Below are 24428 nucleotides of genomic sequence, written 5' to 3'. Positions count from 1 at the left end.
TTATTAAGGTAAATTGCGTTAGGTTTTTCAGTGAACCCAAGTTTTTACGCACAGTTTCTCAAATTCTAAGCAGGTTTCTATACAGCGACGATGTTCTTACTTCGCTTGGGCCCTAATGGGGCGTTCCACCATGTGTCTGATTTTACTCCTCTCAAAAGCACACCTTCCTGTAATTAAATGTTGGTGTAAGACTAAGCCCCTTGCCTTTTAATGCAACCACAAAACAGCTTACAGAGGTTACCTAGTTCTAGTGTTCCGAAAGTTTTCTAAACCTACTCTCCACGCCTGGCTAACCGCACGTGAGTGACATTGCTCGCTCTGCGAATGTTGCTAACGGTTCTCCTGTGCGCAGGTTGTCCTCACGGCGGCGTGGCTGGTGTTGATGCCTCCGCGCATCGGCCTGTACGAGCGTGTGTGGCGGTGTGCTCCACCGGCCTCGTTTGAGGATGAGTTGGTCGTCTCCATGGTGTACGTCATGCTGCTGCTTGCCGTCACCATCCTGTTCTCAGTGCTCACGTGGCCCTGCCGCGAGAACAATGGCGAGTCTCGCTGGATCCTCGCCTGTTGCATCTCGGTGGCCCTCGCCTGGCTCGCCTGGACCGTGCTGGGCACGCAGGTTGGTCGATACTCCACGCGGCCGCTGGTGACTGCATACGGCTTTGAGCGCGGCTGAGGAACAACAGACGTGGATTACTCGATGCGGACCAACTGCTGTAACGCGGGTCCCACTGCGGCAGTTTGTAACAGCTTACGGCTCATCGTTTTTCGTGCTAAAACAAACGCGATCTCCTGCAGACTGTGCAATAACTGCCAAAGGTTGTGGACTCCATCCAATGTGCAGCCTTCACTGACCAGAGTTGAGGGCCTTATTTATCCGAAGCTCTGTCTTCTTCCTTCGCTTTGTACATCCGTCAGGGCACATTCATTTTACAAGGCCACGGAGTGTACACCTTTTTACACCTCAGGATCGTCGTTTGCGTCAGATAAAAAAAAGTGGCATAAAACTAAAAACTAAACCGACACGGTCAACTTCGAACCAACAAGTAGTACAGTCGAATGGCATCACAGATAGTGTTCTTTCAAATGGTTTTGAGTATTTGATGGAAGCTGGATCCCGAAGGGAACGTCCTGGCTTGCCTCAATCGCGACAATCGCTTGGCTTTCCGACGCTACTTTTTGACAAATACCGAAGTCGACACGAATTAAAGGTGGATTGTTCTTTTACCGATACGCAGCTGCCCACCCGCTACCGGGATGCGACCATCGCCGTGGCCAACCTTATGTGTGCCACGCTGGTAATGCTGTGCCTGTACCTGCGCAAGGTGTACCTGTACAACAAGCTGGCGCGCCAGGCCCGCGACCAGGAGATCAAGGCTCGTCTGCAGCCCAGAGGTCCACCTTACACGCCCTCTGTCTACGGAACGCTCCACAAGGCGGCGCCGACGGTGGCGCCCGTTTTCTACGGTAAGCATTGCTGCGCCATTCGGTATATGCCGTTGTTTGCATTGCAGAGCGTTCACTGTACTGTGACGTGAGTGTATGACGCCGTTCGATTGAGTTATTTTGTGACTATGTTAACCTGGAAAGCTCTTCACAGCTTGCGGTGTCATTGCCGTTGTCAGAGCCGTATATGCATGCGTCGTTGTCATGTGACCACCTTCTGAACCATCACGATATCTTCGCGATGTTGTTGGGGTATATTGGGTCAGTGTCGGTCTTGGTAATGTCGCATAGAAATTTGGGTAATGATTGCGTGATGCCCTTGCATGGCGAAGGTCACCTGGAACTATCACTCTCAACATTTCCCATTCGAGTGAAGACTAGGGGTATTTTTTAAGGGCTAAAAGCAGACACGCCACAGCAATGCCGCACTTGGAGAACAGCGAAAGTTTATAATTGGGCTAGTTGCACTGAAAATGGTGGCCAAACGCAGAGTTTCTCCAAACTACTAGAGGGAAATTAGCAGGCGGTGCTGCACTTCATTCATTATGGAGAGGCACAGGAATGCTGGGAAGATGTTCCATATTTGGCTTGGCTATTGTTGGGCATGAATTGTGGATTCAGCCATTACAATACTACTCTTCGTGTGGCAAACCTCGAAGTAATGTAGTGAAAATTTTCATACACCAGCCTAACACTTGCGTTAAATTTATTAAAGAAGCGAAAAGTGCACTATAAAATTATTTCATTGGCGAGCAGAGGAGACACAGCTGCTGATTTAGAGGCAGAATCCAGGTTTTTTAACCCAACACTAGCCAGTAAGATTAGTCAGGCTAGTTGGTTCCTACTGAAAAAAGTGTTAACTGCACGGAAGTGCAAGACAACAGGAAGAAACACACACGCTTCTAAGTGTCGTGTGTGTTTCTTCCTGTTTTCTTACCTTTTCGTGCAGTTAACCCTTTTTTCGTTACCCAAGCCAAATAAGAAACCTTCTCTTCCCAGCATTCCCATGGTGGATGAAGTGCTCTTTAGGAAACTCGCATAGGTGGTGGCACCACCTTTCCCTCTAGGTAGCATTGAGAACCTCTATGACCAAGGGGACTAAAATAGGTGGCCACCAGTCTAGATTTATTTCATTGTTAGAAACTACAAATTTGTTTCTCATCTGTATCAGCTGAACGTGCAGTGATACACACAAGCAAGATCACAGGTGGGGGCTGAACATGCCTATTTTTTTGGTCACATCTGTGTTCCCATTTCAATGTGCTGGTGTGTGTCAATACAGTTGTCTAGGAAAAATTAGTTCGGTTTGCCTTTGACACGCACCGTCACCGAGGATAAGTGGCCGGCATGTCAGACAGATTGTCTGATGTGTGACAGCAAAGCACTAAGGCAAATGGGGACAGAGTGAGCAGTTGCGTGCCCACTAAGAAGGCTATAGCGATATAGATGCTGTAGAGGCTGGAAGGGGAGTACCCATAGAGTGATCTTGGGTGGTACAGAGTACCGCTTGGCCACTCTACCGAGCAACGGCAGAGGTGACGTTTTGCGTCGCGCTTGCACGCTAACCTGTGCTTCATTTAGCACTGCACTAGCGATGCACAACTGCAAGCGTTTAGTGACCGGCCACTCCACAACGTTATTTCGCCCACAGGTTCCCAGGGCACGCTGACTACGAGCAAGAAGCTGAATGGCCAGTTTTCTCGCCTCTCTACGGACGACCTCGCCTCCGACGGGTCCGGGTCAGTGCAGGTGCAGGGCGCAGACCTGTACCCACTCGAGATGTACGACGGAGGCAGCCAGTTCCAGCCGCCCAGCTCCCTGTACGGAAGCATGATGATGCTCGACGACAATGTCGCCTACGCCAGGTACGCATGTGTGCAGTTTTTCATTTTCTCATCATGTTAGTTTTTGGACACTGGAGTCCAGTCGAAAGCGAGCTTAGTGAAAAGTTAATCAGAATTTTGTCTGCTCAGGAGTCACAATGGAGGCGAAAAAAGTTGCAGTCACCGACTAAACCAAAAAACAATGCAACTCGCGTATCGGGACCTGAAGAGGGCTCCTGGATCATGAAAACCATGTGTGTCCCATGGTATCAATCCCGTCGTTTCTTGACGTTGTGAATGACTGCAAGATTAGGTTTCCAGAAATCGAATAGTATTGCTGTCACTTTTAAGAAACTAGGTGATTCAGCATATCATTGTCCTCTAGTATCAAAAAGGGTGTGATGAACACCGTTACGTGACATAGATTACGCCATCATGCCTTGAAGTGTGATGGTCTTAAGGGCCTACCGTTTGGGTGAAAGTCGATTACTCAGCACCGAATTTAAAAATAATGCAGGCCCACTCTAAGCTGCCAGGAATGACACTCCTGTGTCGCAATTCCGGAAGTGTATTTTACAGTCGGCTATCGTGTCTCGTCTGCCTTCATATAACGCATAACAAGAGGGACGACAGGTTTGCCATTCGCGGAATAAATTGATATCAGCAGAATGCTGTGGCGAAACTCTGAAGAAGAATCATGAGCCTAGCGTGAGAATAACCTGTGCTGATCTATTTAGGAAGAAGCGAAACAATTACAAGCCCACCAGAAAGCGGGCGAGGTTAGAAACTGGTGCTGTATAAAGTAATTTTGATTGAAGCTCCAGCCACATCGAAAGCAGCTACAGGAAGCATATATGACCGCCACCTGGCGAATTATCTAAGGTAAGGGTGTGGGCTAGTTGATAATCCATGATTAAAAATTGTGCAAAATGGCACAGTTTTTCGTGTTCAGCTGTAGAAAGGCCTGTGTTCTGAACACCAAAGGTTTTTGATGTATGTTACCTCGCCTCCACAGAGCTTTGTGGCCACGCCACACTGATAACGGCCGCAGGTCCTTCAGAGACTCTTGTCGATGGCGTGGTGCTACGTAGTTTTGCTTCAGTGGCGCTCTTTACGTGGTAGCAGGGCGGTCCGGTGTATGTAGTGCGTGTTTGGCATTAAGAGTGCTCGATAGAATAAACGAATATCTAATGGCTGTCAGCCGCTGGCGCCACAAATCAGGTGCACACATACTATTGCTCAGCTGCGTAACTTTCAACTACATATGCAGACCGCCATCAGCTCCAACTCGTAACCTTTCAACAAGTACATACGTATCTTTCTGTCGCCAACTAAATGCCCAAGAAGTCCTTCGCATTTCTTTTCAACTACCCCGCGTATACCATCGAAGCCCTATCGCCCTATAGTGAGTGCTGTTAGCAGAGCTTTACGGCATGTCCTTCTGTGACTGAGCTGCTTTTGCTTAACATTTATCAAACCGCCTTGCGCATCTCTTTTTCTGCTCCCTCCAGGTGAGGTCCTCACAGCTGACCCACTAGTTCCTCAGGACTCCTGCATCTTCCTTTCGCCGATCCGGTCACAAGTTGTGCACCAGAGGGTGCCCCGAGCGCCAAACCGACTTCATCAACGAGCACTGAGCGGGCGGGCAGGCTCCCTTGCTTCCTCTGCTCGACGGCGTCGCCACCTGGCGGGTGCCCGCCTGCTTGCAGACTGCCGCTGGACCATTCGTGTCCTCATCAACTCTCTTCCTTCGATCGCCATTGCCTGTTACTTAACCTTGTCGCCTGCTGTTGGCGCAATGCATAGGAAAGGACAAGTTCGTACTAGATTTTTTTTAATATTTCATAAGCAAGTACTGCTACCCTGCATCACACAGTGCGTCTCAAGGAGGAAGTCGCGTGTTGCTAACCTGCGCTCTTTCCGCGGTTGAAAAAGAGCCAAGAGAAGGAACGATGCGCTTCATGTGTACAGTGTTCGTTTGGTGTGTTCGTGTGTCCCGTAACATTTTTGTGTCTCCTTCATGTTGACGATTAACTAGCGGTGCAGACTAACACCGGGTGCCTTGAGCGATGCGCTGAATTATGTTTGCGGCTTTTCCGCTTATCGAACGACGGGAACTTGGCGTGTCGCGGTGGTTTGTGATTCAACGTTCGCGTGCGACAATGCGGGCGTGCTCTAACGCTGTTAGCAATGTTTCAGCGCTTCCATGCAGGAGGAAGCGGCCGGTTGTTGCAGCCACCAGTTCAATGCGAAATTCGCGCTTTAATGCATAGGTTATTTCCTTCCATCTCCTCCATGTGTTTACGAAGTCCGCATCTACGAATGAACAAACAGAAAAAATATAAACGTTTCATCATTCCTATCAAATAGCAGGAGAAGAAAAAGCATTTGGTCACATCGAGGACCATTACTCGGTCGCTGCTGACAGAATTGTTGAACAGAGCGTACGCCCGATTTATTGCAGATAACTTCTGCCTTCCTGTGTGCATTCACGAGCACTCGTGGTGATCTAGGTTTTGTTATTGTTGCCCTCCAGCCCGGCCAATGTGCGTTGCAGCTACACTTTCGGGCCCATGTACGACGCGACGAGGAGGCTTTCTCTAGACACCTGCTGTTGCATGTCTGTCGACTGCGGTGTGCCTTTCAAACGAAATGCAAAAGGCGCCCCACTCACTTCCTAAAAATTGCCGCGGTGTCCTCCCGTCCTCGTTTTGGCATCACCTGCTTTGAGCACGCTATCCCATCCATCAATTACTTTTGTCTTAGTGCTTTGCTATGAGACATTGGGTTTAGCGCGTGTTCAGTCCAGCATCTGTATTCAGCATGAAAAAAATTGCGAAGTGCGCAACATGGCTAATGGTTCGCGCTTTACAAACAACAGGCAGCTTCGAATCTCAAGGTCAGAAACATACACTGCAGTTTCTGCAACGTTCCTAGCCAGTGTCGCCACATTGTCGAAGTAGGTCAGTAGACGGTTCGTTCTAGCAGACATTAAAAGGAATTCTGGTTCAAAGAGGCTCCAAGAATTTATTACGCTTTTCCAGCTAGGAGCATTGAGTCAGTTTATTTTTTTTAAGGACCCTGAGTTGAGAGCTCCCAGAGCAGACGACACGCGGCTTTCATTCTGCGTGGGACGCCTTCTCTAACATTTCCCGCTTGTCTCGAGCCACTAACAGCGACCGAAGGACTCAGCGAAACGAAGCTTCTATTGGCTCTTCGTAGAGCATTGCATTAGACTTCGGCGCACCAGCAGAATAACATTAGACCTGCTGTTCTACTGACTGTCATCACCCAGTAAAATAATTTGCCCCGCTCAACAATTGAAGACTGTGCGCTCTGCAGGCGCCATTGAAAGTCTACGCCGGTACAGCGGAGGTCATCCTCGGACACGTGCGCTTCAGTTCCTCATGGCTGGTTCCAAGAGGCGCGAGCAGCACGCGCGATCCCTAACATTCCATTTATAACCGCGTTTATATATGTATACACACACATTATACACACTACCATGTTCTCCTTGTCTGTAATAAGGCCGTCTCGTTTCGGAGCTATGCACCGCAGAGAATATGTAGAGTATATATATATATAGGTATGGAACAGTGGCCTCTAACCAGCAATGACTATTTCGCGCTCAGATGGGAGGCATATACAAACGGCGTTTGGGCGCTTCTTTACAAAAGCGTCGATCTGTTGCCACGTTTTATTGCGCGCGTACTCAGAGGCCGGACAGATACGCGTACGTGGTGTATACGGTTGATAATTTTTTTTCCCAGTTGTGCTTCTCTGTCTCCCCACCCAGAAGAGTGCCTTCTTCCAGTGTTGCCAGCTGTTAGAGGAAATGCCGCATATCTCGACGGTTTCTTTGTTCTCCGATTTCGCCTTGAGTGAAAATAAAAACCATGTTTTTCCTCCATGTTCCAAATAAGAGTACGACTTTTTCTTCGCTGCTGTTCGCAGTGCATCTGCAGCCTCCTGATTCATCTAACTTAAATCAACGGAATCGTATCTCACCGGAATGCTGTTCTGCCTTCACTGCTCTCGGGTCATTCTCGCCACTGCAGTGTACGGAAATATTTCAATAATGAGAGCGCAAGTGCTGTACTGCAAAGGTACTAAAGCACTTCGGTAAGCAAGTGATTTAGAGAAAAACCATGTAACCTCAGTCTTGAAAAAGGACGGCCTTCATTCGAAACATCCACTTGAAATAAACCTCTACCCAAATGAACTCAAACTTGCACACACACACACACACGCGCTTGCGCGCGCGCACACACACACGCACACACACACGCGCACACACACACGCGGTCAGGAATATGTCGCCGAACTTCACTGAACATCCTTGTCGGCATAATCAAGAACTTCAGCTAATTTTCGTGTGCCAGACTGTTGTACCGAATATCTGTGACGCTAAAACTGTTGGCACAGCCGCCGCCCATAGTGCGGCATATTATTCTTTACTAATTTCCAGCGCTCAGCGATTGTAGGCCATCCGACCAGGCTAGTGGCAAGCCTGCGCATATTCTCGAAGAGTATCGTAAAATCATGTTCAAACATATGTCGACGTTTATCCGATAGCGAGAAAACTCGAACTTCAACTTAACTCCTCCTAGGAGAAGTATATATATAATGACAAAGGTACCTGGATTGATCTCCACCCCGTTTGAGCAGCCACTCCCAGGCCGAAGTTTGCAAAGCTCACTTGAGCCCGAAGCCTGGTGTGTCCACCGAGCGGACACGTCCAGATCGCCGTGGCTTCAACTCTCGCCCGAAAAGACGACCCACCCGCTGCCTAAAAACGTATTGAAGATCGAGCCGCCTTGAAATTAAATATTGGTGCGAAAGCACTGTTGCAATATGGGTAAACCCCGAGCAAGATCATGCGATGTTCATATGCTTGCGGTGTTTGTGGGTTTGTACAACGTGAAACAAATAAATAAAAAAATGAAATATCCGCGACTGGGATTCGAACCCGCGGTGGCGCGACGAGATCAGCTTCGCTGGCCACTGCATGAGAGCAATAGGCTATCGCCGCAGTTTTTTTTTCTTTATTGCATGGAAATAGGGCCGAAAATAAAAACCTAAGCATGCTTAGGCCACAAAGCACCCAGGCCACCATACCCCTGCATGGCCCCTCCTTCCACAACATCAAAAGTCTGGGAGGCACACGCATGCATCCAGGTAGGGGAGCCAGCTAGGCGGCTCTTCCAGGGCAGCATATACGCCCCGCACCAAAGCGCATTGTTCCCGAAACAAAGATTTCGAAGACCGTGGTGATTCGGCGCGGCGGTCCATCATGCGGCTCTTCCAGAGGCTAAATAGTTCCAGCAACATAAATCGATCATATGTCACAATACAGTTATTCTCCACAGGTAAAAAACGGATACTGTAGGGTGTGATGTCAATGTCCTTCTTAATTGTTCGTTGTAATAAATCCCAGAAGAACACAGCATCAATACACACAATAAAACAATTGTCAATTGTCTCTGGTGAACTGCACAGGCGGCAGTTCACCGACCATGGCGCAAGCATCTTCCCAGCATGAAGCCATGCCTTCACAGGCAGCGTGGACGTGTCCAGTTTAAAGAAGAATGTTTTTGCGGCAGAAGAAATGCAAATTCGCTTAACACGTTTTAAAACACTGGTGTTAAGGAACTCCATAAATGGTTGCCGATACAACGGTACAAGGAACCAATACTCTATAAGTGTCTGAGCCATCTGCCTTATGGAGAGGCTATACAGGTAGTCTAAAGCAAAGCGCACAGTGAGGAAATTGAAGGTGTCAGAGCCCCTCACAAGTGTGTCCAGTCGGTGCGAATATGAAAGGCAAATGAGCAATGAGATGCCTAATAAGCACAGCTACTAAAGAAGTGTAATTTGCCGATTTGAAAAAGAAAAAAAAACGCGAAACAAGCTGATGCATGAATAAGTGAACAAGGTCGATTCCACCAGAGTGTAGATAGAGAAAGAAATAGGCTATCGCGACGCATGGGTTGCCATTGGGAACGCCATACGAATGTAACAGATACTGTGTGCATCACCTGCACTTTCTTCCTCGCACAGTGGAGAACCGGCAGCACATAGGCAAGTTTTGCAAATAAAAAAAATGTTGCTGACTTGAGCCCGAGCAGACACTGACAATTCCCTACTCAGCCAAGCCTGGATCTGTCGCCTCATGGAGACTACGTGCGAATCCCAGTACGCTCCACTGTTGCGAAATTGGTGGAGAGGAACATAGGCAGTGAAGGGTCCCGCAGTCGCAGCTTATGGCACCAAAATGACATGGCGCTGTACCCCAATGGCCCAGTCAAAACCCATTGGATTTATATAGATTAAGAACCGCACCTGATACCTCGCAAAACTGCTCAGTCAAATGTAAAGCCTCAAGCACACTCTTTTTGTCAGAACAAAAAAGGGCGACGTCATCTGTGTAGACTAAAATCTTAATTTCACATTGCTCCAGGGAGAAACCATGGATAGTTGCGCAGTTAATAATACTGAAGCAAAGGGGTTCAAGATATAGGGAAAACAAAAAAGGCGATAATGGACAGCCTTGGCGAACAGATTATTTCAATAGAATGGGTTTGGTTAGCTCTTGGTTAACAATTAGCCTTGTATAGGAGTCCTTATAGCGCAGTCTTATGCCCCTAAGCAAAACATATCCAATATCTGCGCAATCTAAGACCGCAAACAAGAAATCGTTACGAACTTTATCAAAGGCCTTGGCAAGGTCAATCTGAATTACAGCTACTTGTCCGATCTCATCTGATGCTGTCTCCATTACTGAACGCGCAATATGAATATGAATATCGCCGCAGTCGAACAGTTCTCGTCTTAAACTGCAACACACTCTCACTCTGTACATTGCACACCACCTTCATCAACTAATACTTTGAGCTATGTGGCAATAGTGACAGATGGGCGCCGCGTGCGTTGGCATGGACAATGTTGTGGCAAAAACACGGCACTAGAGCAATACGCGTTGGCGTCGACAGCATTCCTGCAGAACCGCGGCACTGGAGCATAGGCCGCCTGCGTATATTGGGTAAATTGACATTGGCGACGACAAAGTTTAAGACGCGCATAGCTGGCTCCCTGCTCAGTGGACACATCAATCGCGCATTCATGTACGTGGCGCTGGTGTCCAAAAGACTGTGCTTTCGCGCAATATTTCGTTCTTGGCAATGCTAAGCCGCCAGCCATTTTTTTTGCAGTTTAATCTGCTTTCCTGCTACGTGTCATTCTTTTCCATTATTATAATTTTATTGCTCATATATCCCGCTTATGTTTACCTTGTTAATGTGGAGCGCGAGCTTAGTGCCATTATCAGCATGCAAAGAAAAGAGAGTGCGTGTGCGTGCGTGTGCGTGCGCGCGCGCGCAAATACTTGCTTTAGTATACGTTTTTATTGCCTGTAAGTACTTTGTTCCAGCTCCGCTTTCCGCTACATTGCTTCAGCGCTTCAGGAATTGTAATAAATAAATACTAACGCTCCCGGTTTCTGTTAGAAGCGCACATTAATAAAATTCGTAAGTGTTCATAGCACCAACTTCGTAATTTCCCTTTTGCATTGCAGTCCATATGCAATCGCAACTGCAGTCGCATTTTAGATGACTTAACAGGAAATACGGGTCAGCTAGCTGCCGCCGCGCAGCCGTCACCTCCACATGTGGGCTCCAGCCAGTCGGCTTAGACTGCACTGGTGTGAAGGTGGTTATTAGCAGCCTCCCAAGCGCAGCACTGTGGCTTTGAAGGAAATCTCTACAGCTTTCATTGAAACTTCGTAGTAAAAAAAGTTCTTCCTAGTCCTGGTATCGAATCCAAGGCCACACCCTGTCAGGTGCAGTCGCTCTACCACAGTATATGGAGGTGGTAAATTGGGTGGATGTTAATGAGTAATTACTCCCTTATAACGAAACTAATCAGTCCTGGTACAATGTTTGGTACCAACACATCCAGCTAGTAGACCGCCGTGGTGGCTCAGTGATCGGGGCGCTCGGCTACTGATCCGGAGTTCCCGGGTTCGAACCCGACCGCGGCGGCCGCGTATCGATGGAGGCCAAACGCAAAGGTTGCAGTGTACGATGTCAATGTACGTTAAAGATCCTCACGGGGTCGAAATTATTTCGGAGCCATCCACTACGGCACCTCTTTCTCTCTGTCTTCTCTTGCTTCCACCTTCCTCCCTTCCCTTACGGCGCAGTTCAGGTTTCCGCCGAGAATTGAGACAGTTACTGCGCCATTTCCACAATAATAATAGTTGGTTGCAAGTTGTGGAAAAGAAATGGCGCAGTATCTGTCTCATATATCAGCGGACACCTGAACCGCGCCGTAAGGGAAGGGAAAAAGGAGGGAGTGAAAGAAGAAAGAGGTGCCGTAGTGGAGGGCTCCGGAATAATTTCGACCGCCTGGGGATCTTTAACGTGCACTGACATCGCACAGCACACGGGCGCCTTAGCGTTTTGCCTCCATAAAAACGCAAAATAATAATAATTGGTTTTTTGGGGAAAGGAAATGGCGCAGTATCTGTCTCATATATCTTTGGACGCCTGAACCGCGCCGTAAGGGAAGGGATATAGGAGGGAGTGAAAGAAGAAAGGAAGAATAGGTGCCGTAGTGGAGGGCTCCGGAATTAAAAAAAAACGCAAAACGCAGCCGCCGTTTTTATGGAGGCAAAACGCTAAAAACCATTTTTTAGAGCGAAAGCTCTACTCCTCCTGCAGAAAGCTGAAGGTCATGTGGCTATGAAATTTGACCTTCAAACCGGGAGGTGCGGAGTCTTGGCTCTGACGTCATGCCACGTGACTCGCTACAAAACTGCGTGACGGGCCTTTCGCTATATAAAAGCGTGTGGCGTGTGCTTAACTTCACACAAAGCCATGGATGAGCAACGTGCCGGAACCAGTGCTTCGACGATGTATGGTCGCCGTCAAGCGGAGTCTGATGATCTTTACGACATGGAAAGGCATGAGATTGGATAACGTACGTGCTTAACAGAGCTTTCGCTCGTCTTACTAGGTGCAGCCGGGTTGAACCACAGCTAATTTTTTTCAGTTACTAGACTCTCCAGAATTGGGGCCCCTGGATCTTTAAATGACACAGGACCCATCATTCTCCAGAGAGCTCGTTAACCTAAAGAATGATCTCACAGGCCAGCAGGCAAGCGCACAAGTTTTGGCCATGACATACTACGCCGACAGCGGTACCGTTACTGGTGTCCTGTATTGAGCTATTGCAGGGGAAAATTTAGGCCGGTAATGCCCAGGCACTGAAAGCGACGGATAGAAGTTTCGAACTCCAAGAATTTCATCACCATAAATTAATGGTCCTCTCATTCCTGAAATGCAAAAAAAATGTGAGATAAGGAAAATGCGATTACAAATTTAGATAATATTGACAGTTCTAAGTGCTCAATGACGTTAAAATTGGGCGCAGATACGCCGCCGCTGCATGCAGTAAATTAGGAGCAATACTCAAAACTGAGCTACATGTCAATGCAGCGTTACAACGACAGAAATTTTATGCTCTTCTGCCGCTAGCGTTGGCTTTTGCATGTTTTTTTTTGCTTCCAGGAGTCTTACTACACCTCTGCAAGCTGCAACCTTTAGATTGTTTTCGTGAATGCCGTCGGAAAGACCGTTTCTGCAAGTTTGTTAGCAATTCATGTAATTTAGCAAGCAGAAATTAAAGTTAATCACGTGCTTTACACCCTCTATCCCTGGTGATGTGCCGGGCGTTACAGGGAAGCTTCTGGAAGGGCCGGTCCCATTCGCACACTGCATTCCTCGAACTTTCACAGCCAAAGTAATGTGCCCCAACGTGAAAAATCTCCCTTCCGAGGTGAAGGCGACCCTTCTACCACCCCTTAAATTTATCCATGTTTCAAGGGGCTGCACCATGTCGGCCATGTAGGTAGGCGAATGGGCGCCGTAGAGAATGTGCCATCGGTGGTTGCGTGGTGTCGTTTTCGGGGAAGGGGTTGCTCTCCTCTAGGGGCCGTGACTCCTAACGTTTATTTATTTATTTAGTCCTCAAATTCCCCTTGGACAGGGGTTTTACATGAAGGGTTTTACGTTGTCCCTTATCCTCCACGGGGACGACCTCTGGAGTATAAAGTTCGCCAGCACAGTATTCGTCGCGACCACGCAATCCGCCTTTTTCATTTTCCTGTGCTGCCACCTCGCGTACAACGCTGGAAGCTCACTGGTAGGGTACTGCGCGCCCAACCCGGCCGGACTGAGTGCCGCTGCGGAGCACGTTTTGTTGGAATCTGTCAACGATGGCGTGTCCTGGGCAGCACCAGTTACCTGGAGTATTTCTAGTGTTGACTGATGGCTTGGTGCGAAGTCCGAGGCAGGCTGTAGTGCCCACCGAAGAGCAAGTTCTTCAGTATCTCCGATCATCCGGCATGCGATGCGAACACCAGCTAGCAAGGGCCGCCGCTTCAGAGATGAAGGCTACATTCGGAACATAATGTTCAATGAAATGTCCCCGATCAGTGAGGTTGGCGTTTTCCGCTGTATATGCCTGCCATTAATGAAAGGTGGATACTACATCGTGCACGCCGTAGTACAGAAAACGACTGGGGACAACAGTTTTCACAAGCAATCGTTGTGCTCAAGCGCTGCAGAATAGCTACACGAGCTATAAAAGCACAAGCGTACTCGCAACAAAGCAGCTCTGCTAGCATTTCACTGTATTTTCCCACAACACACCGCTGCATAGGTTCATCAAGCATGCGCATCCATAAAAGACGAGCGCGAGAGGCGCACATTAATCCATTCCGGCGATACCACGCAGAGCTCTTCATCATGGATATGATTCGAACACACGCATAACGCACCTTCTTCTTCTTCTGTCTCTTAATACATGGCACATACCCACAACGGGGGATTGGCCAGGGTGTAGTGGCATAAACAAGGAAATTTCCATAGGAGATTACAACAAAATTTTAGCACCATGCGTGAATGCTCTCGTAGCTTCTTTTTCGTTGCCCGCTCCATCGCGCGTTGAAAGCGGCTCACAGCACTTGCCCATTTGGCCTTCTTGCTTGAGAAAGCAAAAAGCGTCGGAACGAAGTCTGGGTGCCGCGGTGACATTCGAGGCCTTCCTGCCCATGAATAAAACACTTCGTGATAGACTGCACACGCATTTAAACACAGCACCTAGTCCGTACCTGTCACAAAGTGATTCCCGCACAGTCTTGACGTGCTTGACGGTGCCCAAGGGCGGCACGAACGTCGAGCCTGCGAACTGCTTTTTATCCACGCTTCGCGTCGAAGGCTGTCCCGGGAAGCGCTCGGAAAGCGAAAAAATCCGAGTTTACTTCCCTTTACATATTGGGCATTGCTGCCGTATGCAACACATTTCGTAGGTATCGCCAAATGCGTCGCGCTGAAAGCCGGACGGCTGCAGCAACGCGCCCCGCGTAGGAAGCCGGTTTGTTTACACTTCCACGACCGGTCTCGAGTGGAGCGAGCGACCCTCCCAATATGTTTCGCGACACCGCCGCCAGAAGATGGGCGCATGCGCAGTCGCGTCGTGAAAAAGGCGGATTCGTCATCCGCTAATAAATCGGCCGTAGAACCGGGTGATCGACGGTTCTACTCCACTTTGGATTTGGAGTGTCCATGGTTATCTGACGACAGCCATGGGCAGGTCGTCCCGAACGACCCTGCTTCCCGAGCGAAATAGTTCACATGGGAAGACACATTAGCTCACGTACTTTTGGACAATCTTTTTTTTTAATACGCATGGTATAAATGGAACGGTTCGTATTTCAAAGTTGACTATAATAAACCTGCCCCTGCAAGCTTACTCCTCGCTCCACCTTTTTAAACGAACTCTGAGGAGAACTCCATCCGGCTCTTGTTCTCAGTTAAAAGCCAAACGTGGCAATATATCGGTTTTTTGTGGCAATCGCCCAAGCTGTTCAGCAGTTCTCAGAAATATTCAAGTAGAACTTCTTGCTGGGCTAGTTGGTGCATGTTACTAAGAAAAGAAGCGCCAACAGAGACAAGACGTAAGAAGTGACACGGACAAGCGCTTGTCGGTGTCACTTCTTACGTCTTGTCTCTGTTGGCGCTTCTTTCTTAGTAACATGCACCAACTAGCCTAGCAAAAAGTTCTACTTGAATACCTTTCTTATACAGTGGGCCCTTCGTTACGTGTTTTCTCTCCTACGGCACAACTGTCTGCCCTCGTCGCAAACATCACATGGTCAACCTGCCGTGCCAGGTACATCGCGTTCTGTCTCAAGAAGGGCCTGGTTCCGGGTGAATTCATCGCTCTTTTCGGCGCCGTTCGGCCTTCCTACGCCCACGTAAAGCGGATGTGTAGGATCTTACGATCGGAATTGTGGAGGCAAGTGCGGCTCTATTACGACTATCTACGTGTCGCATGTCACACTAGAAACCCTGAATGGATCGCCGAGAAAACGTTCCGGGCATACAGGAAGCTCGCAGCTCAGGCTGTAGAATTCTGGTGGTGCCATATGCTGAATAACGCACCTATAAGGCACCTGACATGAAGGACTGCAGTGCTGAAGTGAAGGTACTGGGGCAGGCGCAAGTCACAAAAGAAGAAGTGAGCCGGTTTCTGGCGAAGGGGTCGAAGTTTAGCCTTGCACATAGGACTGTGGCTCACGAGCTTCTGTCATTGAACAGGCGTGTGTCTGGGAAGGCTTCGCCGGAGAACCGTGAGAGATGCTCGTTGGACGGAGTAGACGCTCTGTCAAGGACAGCTTCGGAAAAATCCCCAGGGGGCCAAATGGAGTTCAACACCGTCGTCACTTTTTTCAAGGACAGAGGTCTGCGGTTATTACAAGCAGACAAAGAAGGAGGTTTTGTGGTGGTACCACCGGGATGCTACAAGAAAAGACCTGCGTTGCAGTGGAAAAGAATTTCGCTGTGACAAGTCTCAAGCCGGGAAAAGTGAGATCTCGAGCAGTCACCCTCTGTAGGAACCTGGATTCGGAAAAGATTGCAAATGCTATAAGTAAGTGCAAGGAAAAGACTCTAAGCATGTTTTTCACTGCCAAGACTCATAAGGTAGATGTATCGTTCCGCTGCATTGTGAGCGAGCGCGAGTCTTGGCAACGCCTTATTAGCCAATTCCTCTTAAAACATCTGAATTCACTTGTTGTAGAGGATCCCTTTGCAACGAAAACGTCAACTGATGTAATAGACTTTCTTCAGACTTGTGGAACTATAGGCAGCGTTTTCTCGGTCGATGTTAAGGATCTTTTTTATTCTATTCCCCACAAAGAATTATTCCTAGCCGTTCAGTCTTGTATCGAGAAAAAAGGTTCTGTGTCATTTCAAAATGCAGCGGGAATGTCAATAGACAGTTTTATAACGTTGTTGGAATTCTACCTAAGTGCCACGGTGGTCGAATTTGAAAATCGGGTCTACATTCAAAAGAAAGGTATTTGCATAGGTTCTTGTGTGGCGCCTATTTTAAGTAACATTTTTCTCTCAGCCGTTGATGAAGTTTTGGACACTGTTCTGGCCAAAGGGAAAGTTCTGAAGGTATTTAGGTATGTCGATGATTTTCTAGTCGTCTTAAACAAACAGGATCCATCGACATACCCTGACACCATGAATGATATTCTAGAAGTATTTAGAAAGCAAAGCCATGGATTGGAATTTACCTGTGAACATCCCGAAGGCAAAAAGTTGCAGTTTTTGGACATGGAACTCACCTTGGTACAAGATGGAATTTGCTGGATGTACCACCCACGGGCTCAAAAAGACCTGTTGTCATATAAGTCATTCCACTCAAAAACATTCAAACGAGCCATAGCCATATCAGCATTAGAATACTTGATTAAGAGGTCATGTGAACATTGTATGCAAAGGAGCTTTCAACTCCAGATCGAACGGCTGCAAAGGGCAGGATTCCCGCAGACCGTCTTGTCGGCAGTAACTGAGTCCTTGCTTCAAAAACTAAAAGGTACAAAAAGGCGTCACATTCCGGAGGATTACAGGAGGGTAAAACCTGTAGTCGTCCCGTATTCGCACCGTGTGGCACATAACTTGAAGAAAGTGGCGAATAAGTTCAACATCCCTGTAGTTTTTTCCGCCCTTTGTACGCTGGCTTCCTTGTGTCCTCGGATTAATAACCAAAAACCAAAAAAGCAAACTTGTGGAACCAAGCATGCTCGAATGTTTGTCGGATGCAAGGAAGGGGTGGTTTACCAGATCCCGCTCACATGCGGCAAGGTTTACATTGGCCAAACAGGAAGGTGTCTGAACGAGCGTTTGAAGGAACATGACCGAACACTCGACAAGGGCACTGGATCTAATATTCCGATTCATTGTAAAAAATGTAAGTGCATGCCTCGCTTAGAAGATACTGTTGTTTTAGACAGAAGTCGAGACAGCTTAACTCGCGAGTTAAAAGAGGCGTTTTTCATCAAAAAAAGGGTTTGGAATGCGTGAGTGACCCGTCAAAATTGCTCTATGAACGTGAACTGGCTTTCCTAGAAGGCCGCGGTTGAATTTGGAACATGTGTAAAAAAGCTGGCATCTGCGCATGCCTAAAAAACTGAAATTCATGTTTGTTTTTAAAAAAACCTTTTATACTTTCCTTTTCATGTGGCCTGTACACCACGTGAAATTGCTCTTTTTTTATCGTTTTTACATATTCACCATGCAAGTCTTTTATCGCTTTTATGGCCTTATACACCATGTGACGTTTACCGCCTCTGATTATCACCGGTACTGTTCGCCTATATATTGCGTGTTTTCCCTGAATAAAAAATCAGTTGTCAGTAAGCGCTTGTCCGTGTCACTTCTTACTTCTTCTACTTCTCCTCAAGTAATATGGCACATACCCACGTGGGGGGGATTGGCCAAGGTATAGAGTGGAATGCCAATCTTGTCTTCTTCTTCTTCTTCCCCCCAGGTATATGGCACATACCCACGCGGGGGGATTGGCCAAGGCGTAGTTGAATAAACAAAGAAGTTTCCATGGAAGATGACGACAAAATTGTAGCACCAATCGTGAATTTTGAAAAATCAATGAATAAAAACAACAGAACAATATTGACAGTTAAATAACAGACAGCATTTTGGTGAAAAAAGAAGAGCTCGTAGAACTTTAAAAGAATTAGCACATCAACCTACCAGTTGCAATTATGTAATCGTGGAGAAACCCGCAAATAGAACCCAATGCAAATCCCTTGGCCTTCGCACCAAACGATAATAATACTGGCAAAGATAAAGGGAGCCGTAACCTGGAGAGAGGGACCTCCAGGTAAATCTTTCTCTGAAGTGCAAACTTTGGGCAGTAGAGGAGAAAATGGTCTAAAGATTCAACTTTCCCACATGCGTCACATAGGTTCGTCGGTGTCAACCCACACCTGCATAGATATAAATTCAAACTTGGAATCCTGCACCGCAACCGCGCCATTGTTACCTCACACAGCCTGGATTTACACGAACGGACGTTCCAATTATATGCTAAGTGCTGATAGTCTGTGGTATTTAGTAAGGGATCTCGTAACCTGGCTGATACATGCAGGAACCGCTGAAACCTGGAAATCGCCAGCAGGCTGAAATTCGGGACGGGATGTGTCACTGACCCGTCAAGAGCCGACCTTGCTAAGTAATCAGCCACCTCATTTGAATGAATACCTGCATGGCCAGGGACCCAGACAAAACGGACCACTTTCAAAGTGCATGGGACAAAAAATCGCAGGATACGGCTCAAAAAATCTTCTTGTGAAGTGTCAAGGGAGACTAACACTGACAAACAATCAGCGAGAATAAGAACATGAAACACATGGCATGGAATTTTGTGAAGGGCCATTCTAAGAGCCAAAAATTCCGCAAAGAATATAGGAATATAATCTGGGATGCGGACAGAATATCTCCATGCCAAATCCTGCGAAAAGATGCCAACTGCAGCTTTTTGGCAGTTGACGAAGGCATCGGTAGCAAGCACCGTATGATGGGGGTATTCCTCTATGTGATCCGAGAGAATACCGTTTAAAATGTTTGCGGGCATGTGTTTCGCATGAGATGGGAAGATGTGGTCGAAATGGAATTCCACTGCTGCCGGCGTGTCATCAACCCACTGCAAAGAACTGAGATCAACACCAATCTGTGTTAAAAGGTTCTGCGTTAACATAATTTGTGGCACTTGATACCGTGACCAATGATGAGAAAAGAATAAGGCCGGCTGAGACACAAAAACAGGAGTACTGACATCAGTCACTGGGTCCATCGACCTGAGGAAAGTTCGCGCCGTGAGTATTTGAAAACGGGAAGTTAGATCAGGGATACGGGCTTCCAGATAAAGCAGGGCGTTTGAAACTGATTTTGGGAGACCAAGGCAGACACGGAGAGCGTGCCTTTCCAGTAAGATTAAGGGTTGAATCTTGTAGCTTGCGCTACCAGAGAACAGAATGCAACCAAGTTCAAGTATAGGTCTTACGTAGGCTTTGTATAGTAACAATAACGTGTCGCGGCGCATACCAAACTTTTTATTGGCGATTCTTGTCAGCCGGCCTAGAGCACGTTCTCCTTTAAACGCATTGTTCTTTATATGAAGGCTCCAATCTAATGGTGGGTGATAAGTAACACCCAGATATTTTACGGATTCCACTTGTGGAATCTGGAGAGAGCGATCGACTAATGAAATGTGCAAAGGCCTGTCTGGAGGAAATACCAAAACTCCGCAATTGTCTACATTCAGGGATAAATTAATACCCTGCAACCATACTCCAAGAGCATCCAGATATCCCTGCAGAATGTGGTAAAGGGAGTGGATATCCCTGGCCGAGGCGGAAAAAGCTATGTCATCTGCATACACAAAAACTGTTATATCAGGACGAATGGGGATGCCACAGACCAAAATATTAAAAAGCAGAGGGGATAGCACCGATCCTTGCGGCACACCTATTGATTGGTAATATGTGTTTGAACATAGGGTTCCCTCGGCGCAGTAAAAGAATCTGTCCTTCAGAAATTCAGATATCCACGCATAAATGTAGGTTGGAGAATGTAACTGAGCAAGTCTGTTAAGTAAAACAGTATGCTCTACACTGTCATAGGCCTTTGCTACATCAAGAGTGACCAAAGCTGAAACTTCTCTTCTGCGTAGCGAGAGCCGGATTCTGCTCTCTAGATCCACATGCGCGGACCATATAGAGCATCCACGACGAAAGCCAATCTGGTCTGAGCTGAAACCGTTGATGTCATGAACATGTTTTGTGAGGCGACTGTGCACTATTCTTTCTATTAATTTGACTAAATTTGAAGTCAGCGCAATTGGCCGAATATTATCTAAGACGTATCCTTTTCCTACATCTTTCATTAATAAAATAATTTTCGCCGTCTTCTAAATGCTTGGAATCCATGCATTTTCCAGAGAAGCATTGACGATATCTAAGAGGGCGCTTGTAAACTCCTGGGCTAAAATTTTAATCGTACCAACAGTGACACCATCTGGTCCAGGAGCTGCAGGATGCAACATTGCCAGGACTGAGAGGAGCTCTGATGCGTCAACCTCGGTATAATCCGAAGAGGGTGAAATTGTGCACAAAGGGACGTTTCTCTGCGTCTGGAAGCGTAACGCCAATCCCTGAGCAATACACTCCAGGCTCTCCTGAGCCTTTTGTGGTGATAACAGTGTTGAACTAGTGAGAAGAGGGACGGCAGAACTCTTGTTACGTTCCATGAATCTATACAGGGACAGCAGATTTTTATAAATTTTGTGGTTGACAAATTTATGGGTTACACAACTAGTTTTAACAGGAGATAACCGGATAGTGAAAGTTATAGGAAAGTGATCACTAGACGTACCCGAATCCTCTGTCGACCAATCAGTCACATCTAGCCTACGTGCTGATAATGTTAAGTCAATGGCTGAGCGAGCAACCCCTCGCATAAAGGTTATTTCTCTAGAATTGCAGCAGCGTACCGCATTTGCAGACAGCCACGACCAGAGAAGCTGGCCGCAGGAATCAGTACGACTTCCCCAGTCACTATGGTGAGAATTAAAATCTCCTGCGATGACTGCACTGTTTGTGCCATTCACCGAGCTGTCTAAACAGTCTTTCCTGTGTACACCTAGAGGAAAAAAGACATTAGCAATTGTAATATCAGCACAATGCGGAAATGAAATTTTGATCGCTAAAACCTCACAGTCAGGGAGAAGAATTTTCTTAGAGATAGATGCCTGATGACAAATTTTTAGATAGCATGGTTACCAATCCACCTCCCCCGCCAACATTTCGATGTGACCTGAAAACTCGAAAGTTTCTCATTGAAAATGATTTATATGGTGATAACCACGTTTCTTGTAAAAGTACAATATCAGGCTTATGCTTGTGAATAAGTATGTCTAGATATGGAAGAGAAGACAAGACGGAACGGCAATTCCATTGTAACACTTTGATACCTTCCATGATTATTGACCAATTGAAGAGGCCGAAACCGCCTTTAAGGATATCAACATGGGGATGAAGTTTGGGAGGTCCCTTTTTAGCTTTCATCTGTGGAGAACTAGAATTAGATGGTGATGAGGAAGCACGGCGCTTCTGCGTAGGGCACGACATTTCGACATATGTTGTGCATATGTCACTGCGACATTCACTGCTAGAAACAGAGATGTGAGGTGGGACCTGGGGAGCATCAGAAGGTGATGTAGAGCGGCTAGCACTAGCTGCAGAAGCTGAAACAGATGCAGACGTTGCTGCCAGGACGGGTGTTGATGGTGACGCAGACTGAACTGCAACAAACTGAACCAACGCCTCAGAGAAAGTGTTTGGCATTCGCTCAACCACATTATTAAGAGCTTTTTCTACTGTGGTCACAATTGAGGCAGTCAAGTTGGACTCAATGTCCCCAAGAGAAGCGCGCACACGACTAGCATATGAATCTTTTATCCTGTTAAGAACAGCGTAAGCATTGGCTCTTGAGCACCGCTTCTTTGATAATGTCCAACAAGCTACGCTCTTCACTACGTTTTGCGCAGTTGGCATCATCAGCTGAGTGACTGTTGCTGCAGAGGCAACAATGAGGCTGCTCTGAGGTGCAATTATCAGCAGAATGACCCTTTCCACATAAACGGCAGCGGGTATCCGACTTGCATGCTTTGCCACTATGCCCGAACCGCCAACAGTTGGTGCATTGAAGAGGGCGGGGTTCTAGAGGGTCCCCACGGTATACAATCGGCCAGATTTTTAGTTCAGCAGGGCAGGAAGAGCCAGCAAAAGTTGTTATTACCGACTCAGTAGCAACACGCGAGCCGTTTTACCTCTCTACTGCAGCGGTAGACTGAAAGGACCCCAACGCCTGCATCCTGAAATTCCTGTAGAATTTCTTGCGGGGATGATGCTGGGTCGACACCTCTTACGATACCCTTGACACATGCAAGCTGTTCGGGAATGAATGCTTTCACCGGCAGCGAGCTGAAAATTGTGCACTTAAGCAAGTCTGCAACACAAGCGATGTCCGCGGACTTGCACACAATTCCTCGACGCACTTCAGAGATCTGCAGGTATTGGGCAGTCAATGATCTTAGCTCCTGCTGAATGAGTTTGGGGGTTTTCATTTTGATCACACCCTCACCGATTGGGACGATAGCCACGGGAACTGCATCAATGCCATTTCTGTGGAAGGACTCAAGTGGCAGGCTTTGGGCTAGCAAGCTGGCAAACCAAGCTGCCGACCCTCCAACCTGGGGAGGTCAACGACATCTCTCAGCAAAACGCGCTCTCAGGTTCACATGAACTGCGTCTTAAACTACGCCTTGGCCAGCACCTACCAACGTAGCACGGGCTCACCAAGGATGAACAAGCCGGAACCACCAGAAGATGTAGAAAATAGCAGCGGCCAGCAAGAACACGTCAGCACGCTTCTTTTCTTAGTCTCAGAAATATGCTTTTTGAGTTATTTGAGCGTTTCTTGTCATGGCATTTTTCCACGTCTTAGCTGTATCTTTTACAAATTTCGTAACACCTTAAGTGAAACCCCCATTATACTGATGTTTTTCCGGCAGCAAGAGATTCATGGCTGAGAAAACCAGATTTTAAAAAAATGGATTTTTTTCCCCGCCCGCCGATTCAGACTTGTGACGTGAAGGCTTAAAGGGACTCCGGCAACACTGTCTGGGAGTGAATGGCGGTGCAGCCAACGCTCAGGGAACCGCGCGAAAATCTGTCATGATTGCCACTGAAGTTCGCTTTCGAAAATGGCTGGTGGTGGCGATGCTAATGTTTCATACTTAACTTTCTCCCGTACTCAGAAAATCTGGATAAGTGTTTCTTTTTTTTTAGCATGATGCTGTTTATGAACGCAGTTTTTTCGCATATCGTGAAAATGCACCGTAACATGTTGTGGGCCCCGCCGCGGTGGCTCAGTGGTTAGGGCGCTCGACTACTGATCCGGAGTTCCCGGGTTCGAACCCGACCGCGGCGGCTGCGTTTTTATGGAGGAAAAACGCTAAGGCGCCCGTGTGCTGTGCGATGTCAGTGCACGTTAAAGATCCCCAGGTGGTCGAAATTATTCCGGAGCCCTCCACTACGGCACCTCTTCTTCCTTTCTTCTTTCATTCCCTCCTTTATCCCTTCCCTTACGGCGCGGTTCAGGTGTCCAACGATATATGAGACAGATACTGCGCCATTTCCTTTCCCCCAGCACCAATTATTATTAACATGTTGTGGTCGAAGCACATCAATCTAACATGCAGTAAAACACTTCAGAGACTCGGGCATCTGCGACGCACTTTACGTGCATCACCACTTCATACGAAGCTTCTAGCTTACAAAACGCTAATCCGACCGCTTATCGAATACGGCTCAGAGTTCTGGAACCAGTATCAGCAATTATACTGCGATAAAATTGAATCTGTCCAGAAGAAGGCAATTCTTTTTATCTATTGTCGCTATGACAGGGAATTGTCGCCCTCGTCTAACCTTAGCGCATTGTCTATAATAATAATAATTGGTTTTGGGGGAAAGGAAATGGCGCAGTATCTGTCTCATATATCATTGGACACCTGAACCGCGCCGTAAGGGAAGGGTAAAGGAGGGAGTGAAAGGAGAAAGTAAGAGAGAGGTGCCGTAGTGGAGGGCTCCGGAATAATTTCGACCACCTGGGGATCTTTAACGTGCACTGACATCGCACAGCACACGGGCGCCTTGGCGTTTTTCCT

At 47.4% G+C, this 24428-nt stretch overlaps 1 protein-coding gene across 2 annotated transcripts in view; it reads left to right on the top strand.

Annotated features, from left to right (window-relative positions):
- Positions 1–7188, top strand: part of LOC144122047 (uncharacterized) — a 214512-nt gene extending 207324 nt beyond the window's left edge. For both annotated transcript variants that reach the window (XM_077655562.1, XM_077655563.1), the window contains 4 exons: positions 353–616; positions 1236–1464; positions 3095–3308; positions 4778–7188. In XM_077655562.1, the coding sequence (XP_077511688.1) occupies positions 353–616; positions 1236–1464; positions 3095–3308; positions 4778–4781 (711 nt within the window). In that variant the 3' untranslated portion in view covers positions 4782–7188. The remainder of the gene's footprint in view (positions 1–352; positions 617–1235; positions 1465–3094; positions 3309–4777) is intronic.
- Positions 7189–24428: the final 17240 nt, after the last annotated feature.

The sequence above is a fragment of the Amblyomma americanum genome, chromosome 2 (genome assembly GCF_052857255.1).
Source record: "Amblyomma americanum isolate KBUSLIRL-KWMA chromosome 2, ASM5285725v1, whole genome shotgun sequence".
Classification (NCBI taxonomy): Eukaryota; Metazoa; Arthropoda; class Arachnida; order Ixodida; family Ixodidae; genus Amblyomma; species Amblyomma americanum.
The sequence above is the reverse complement of the archived record's forward strand: the minus strand, read 5'-3'. Positions and strand labels throughout refer to the sequence as shown.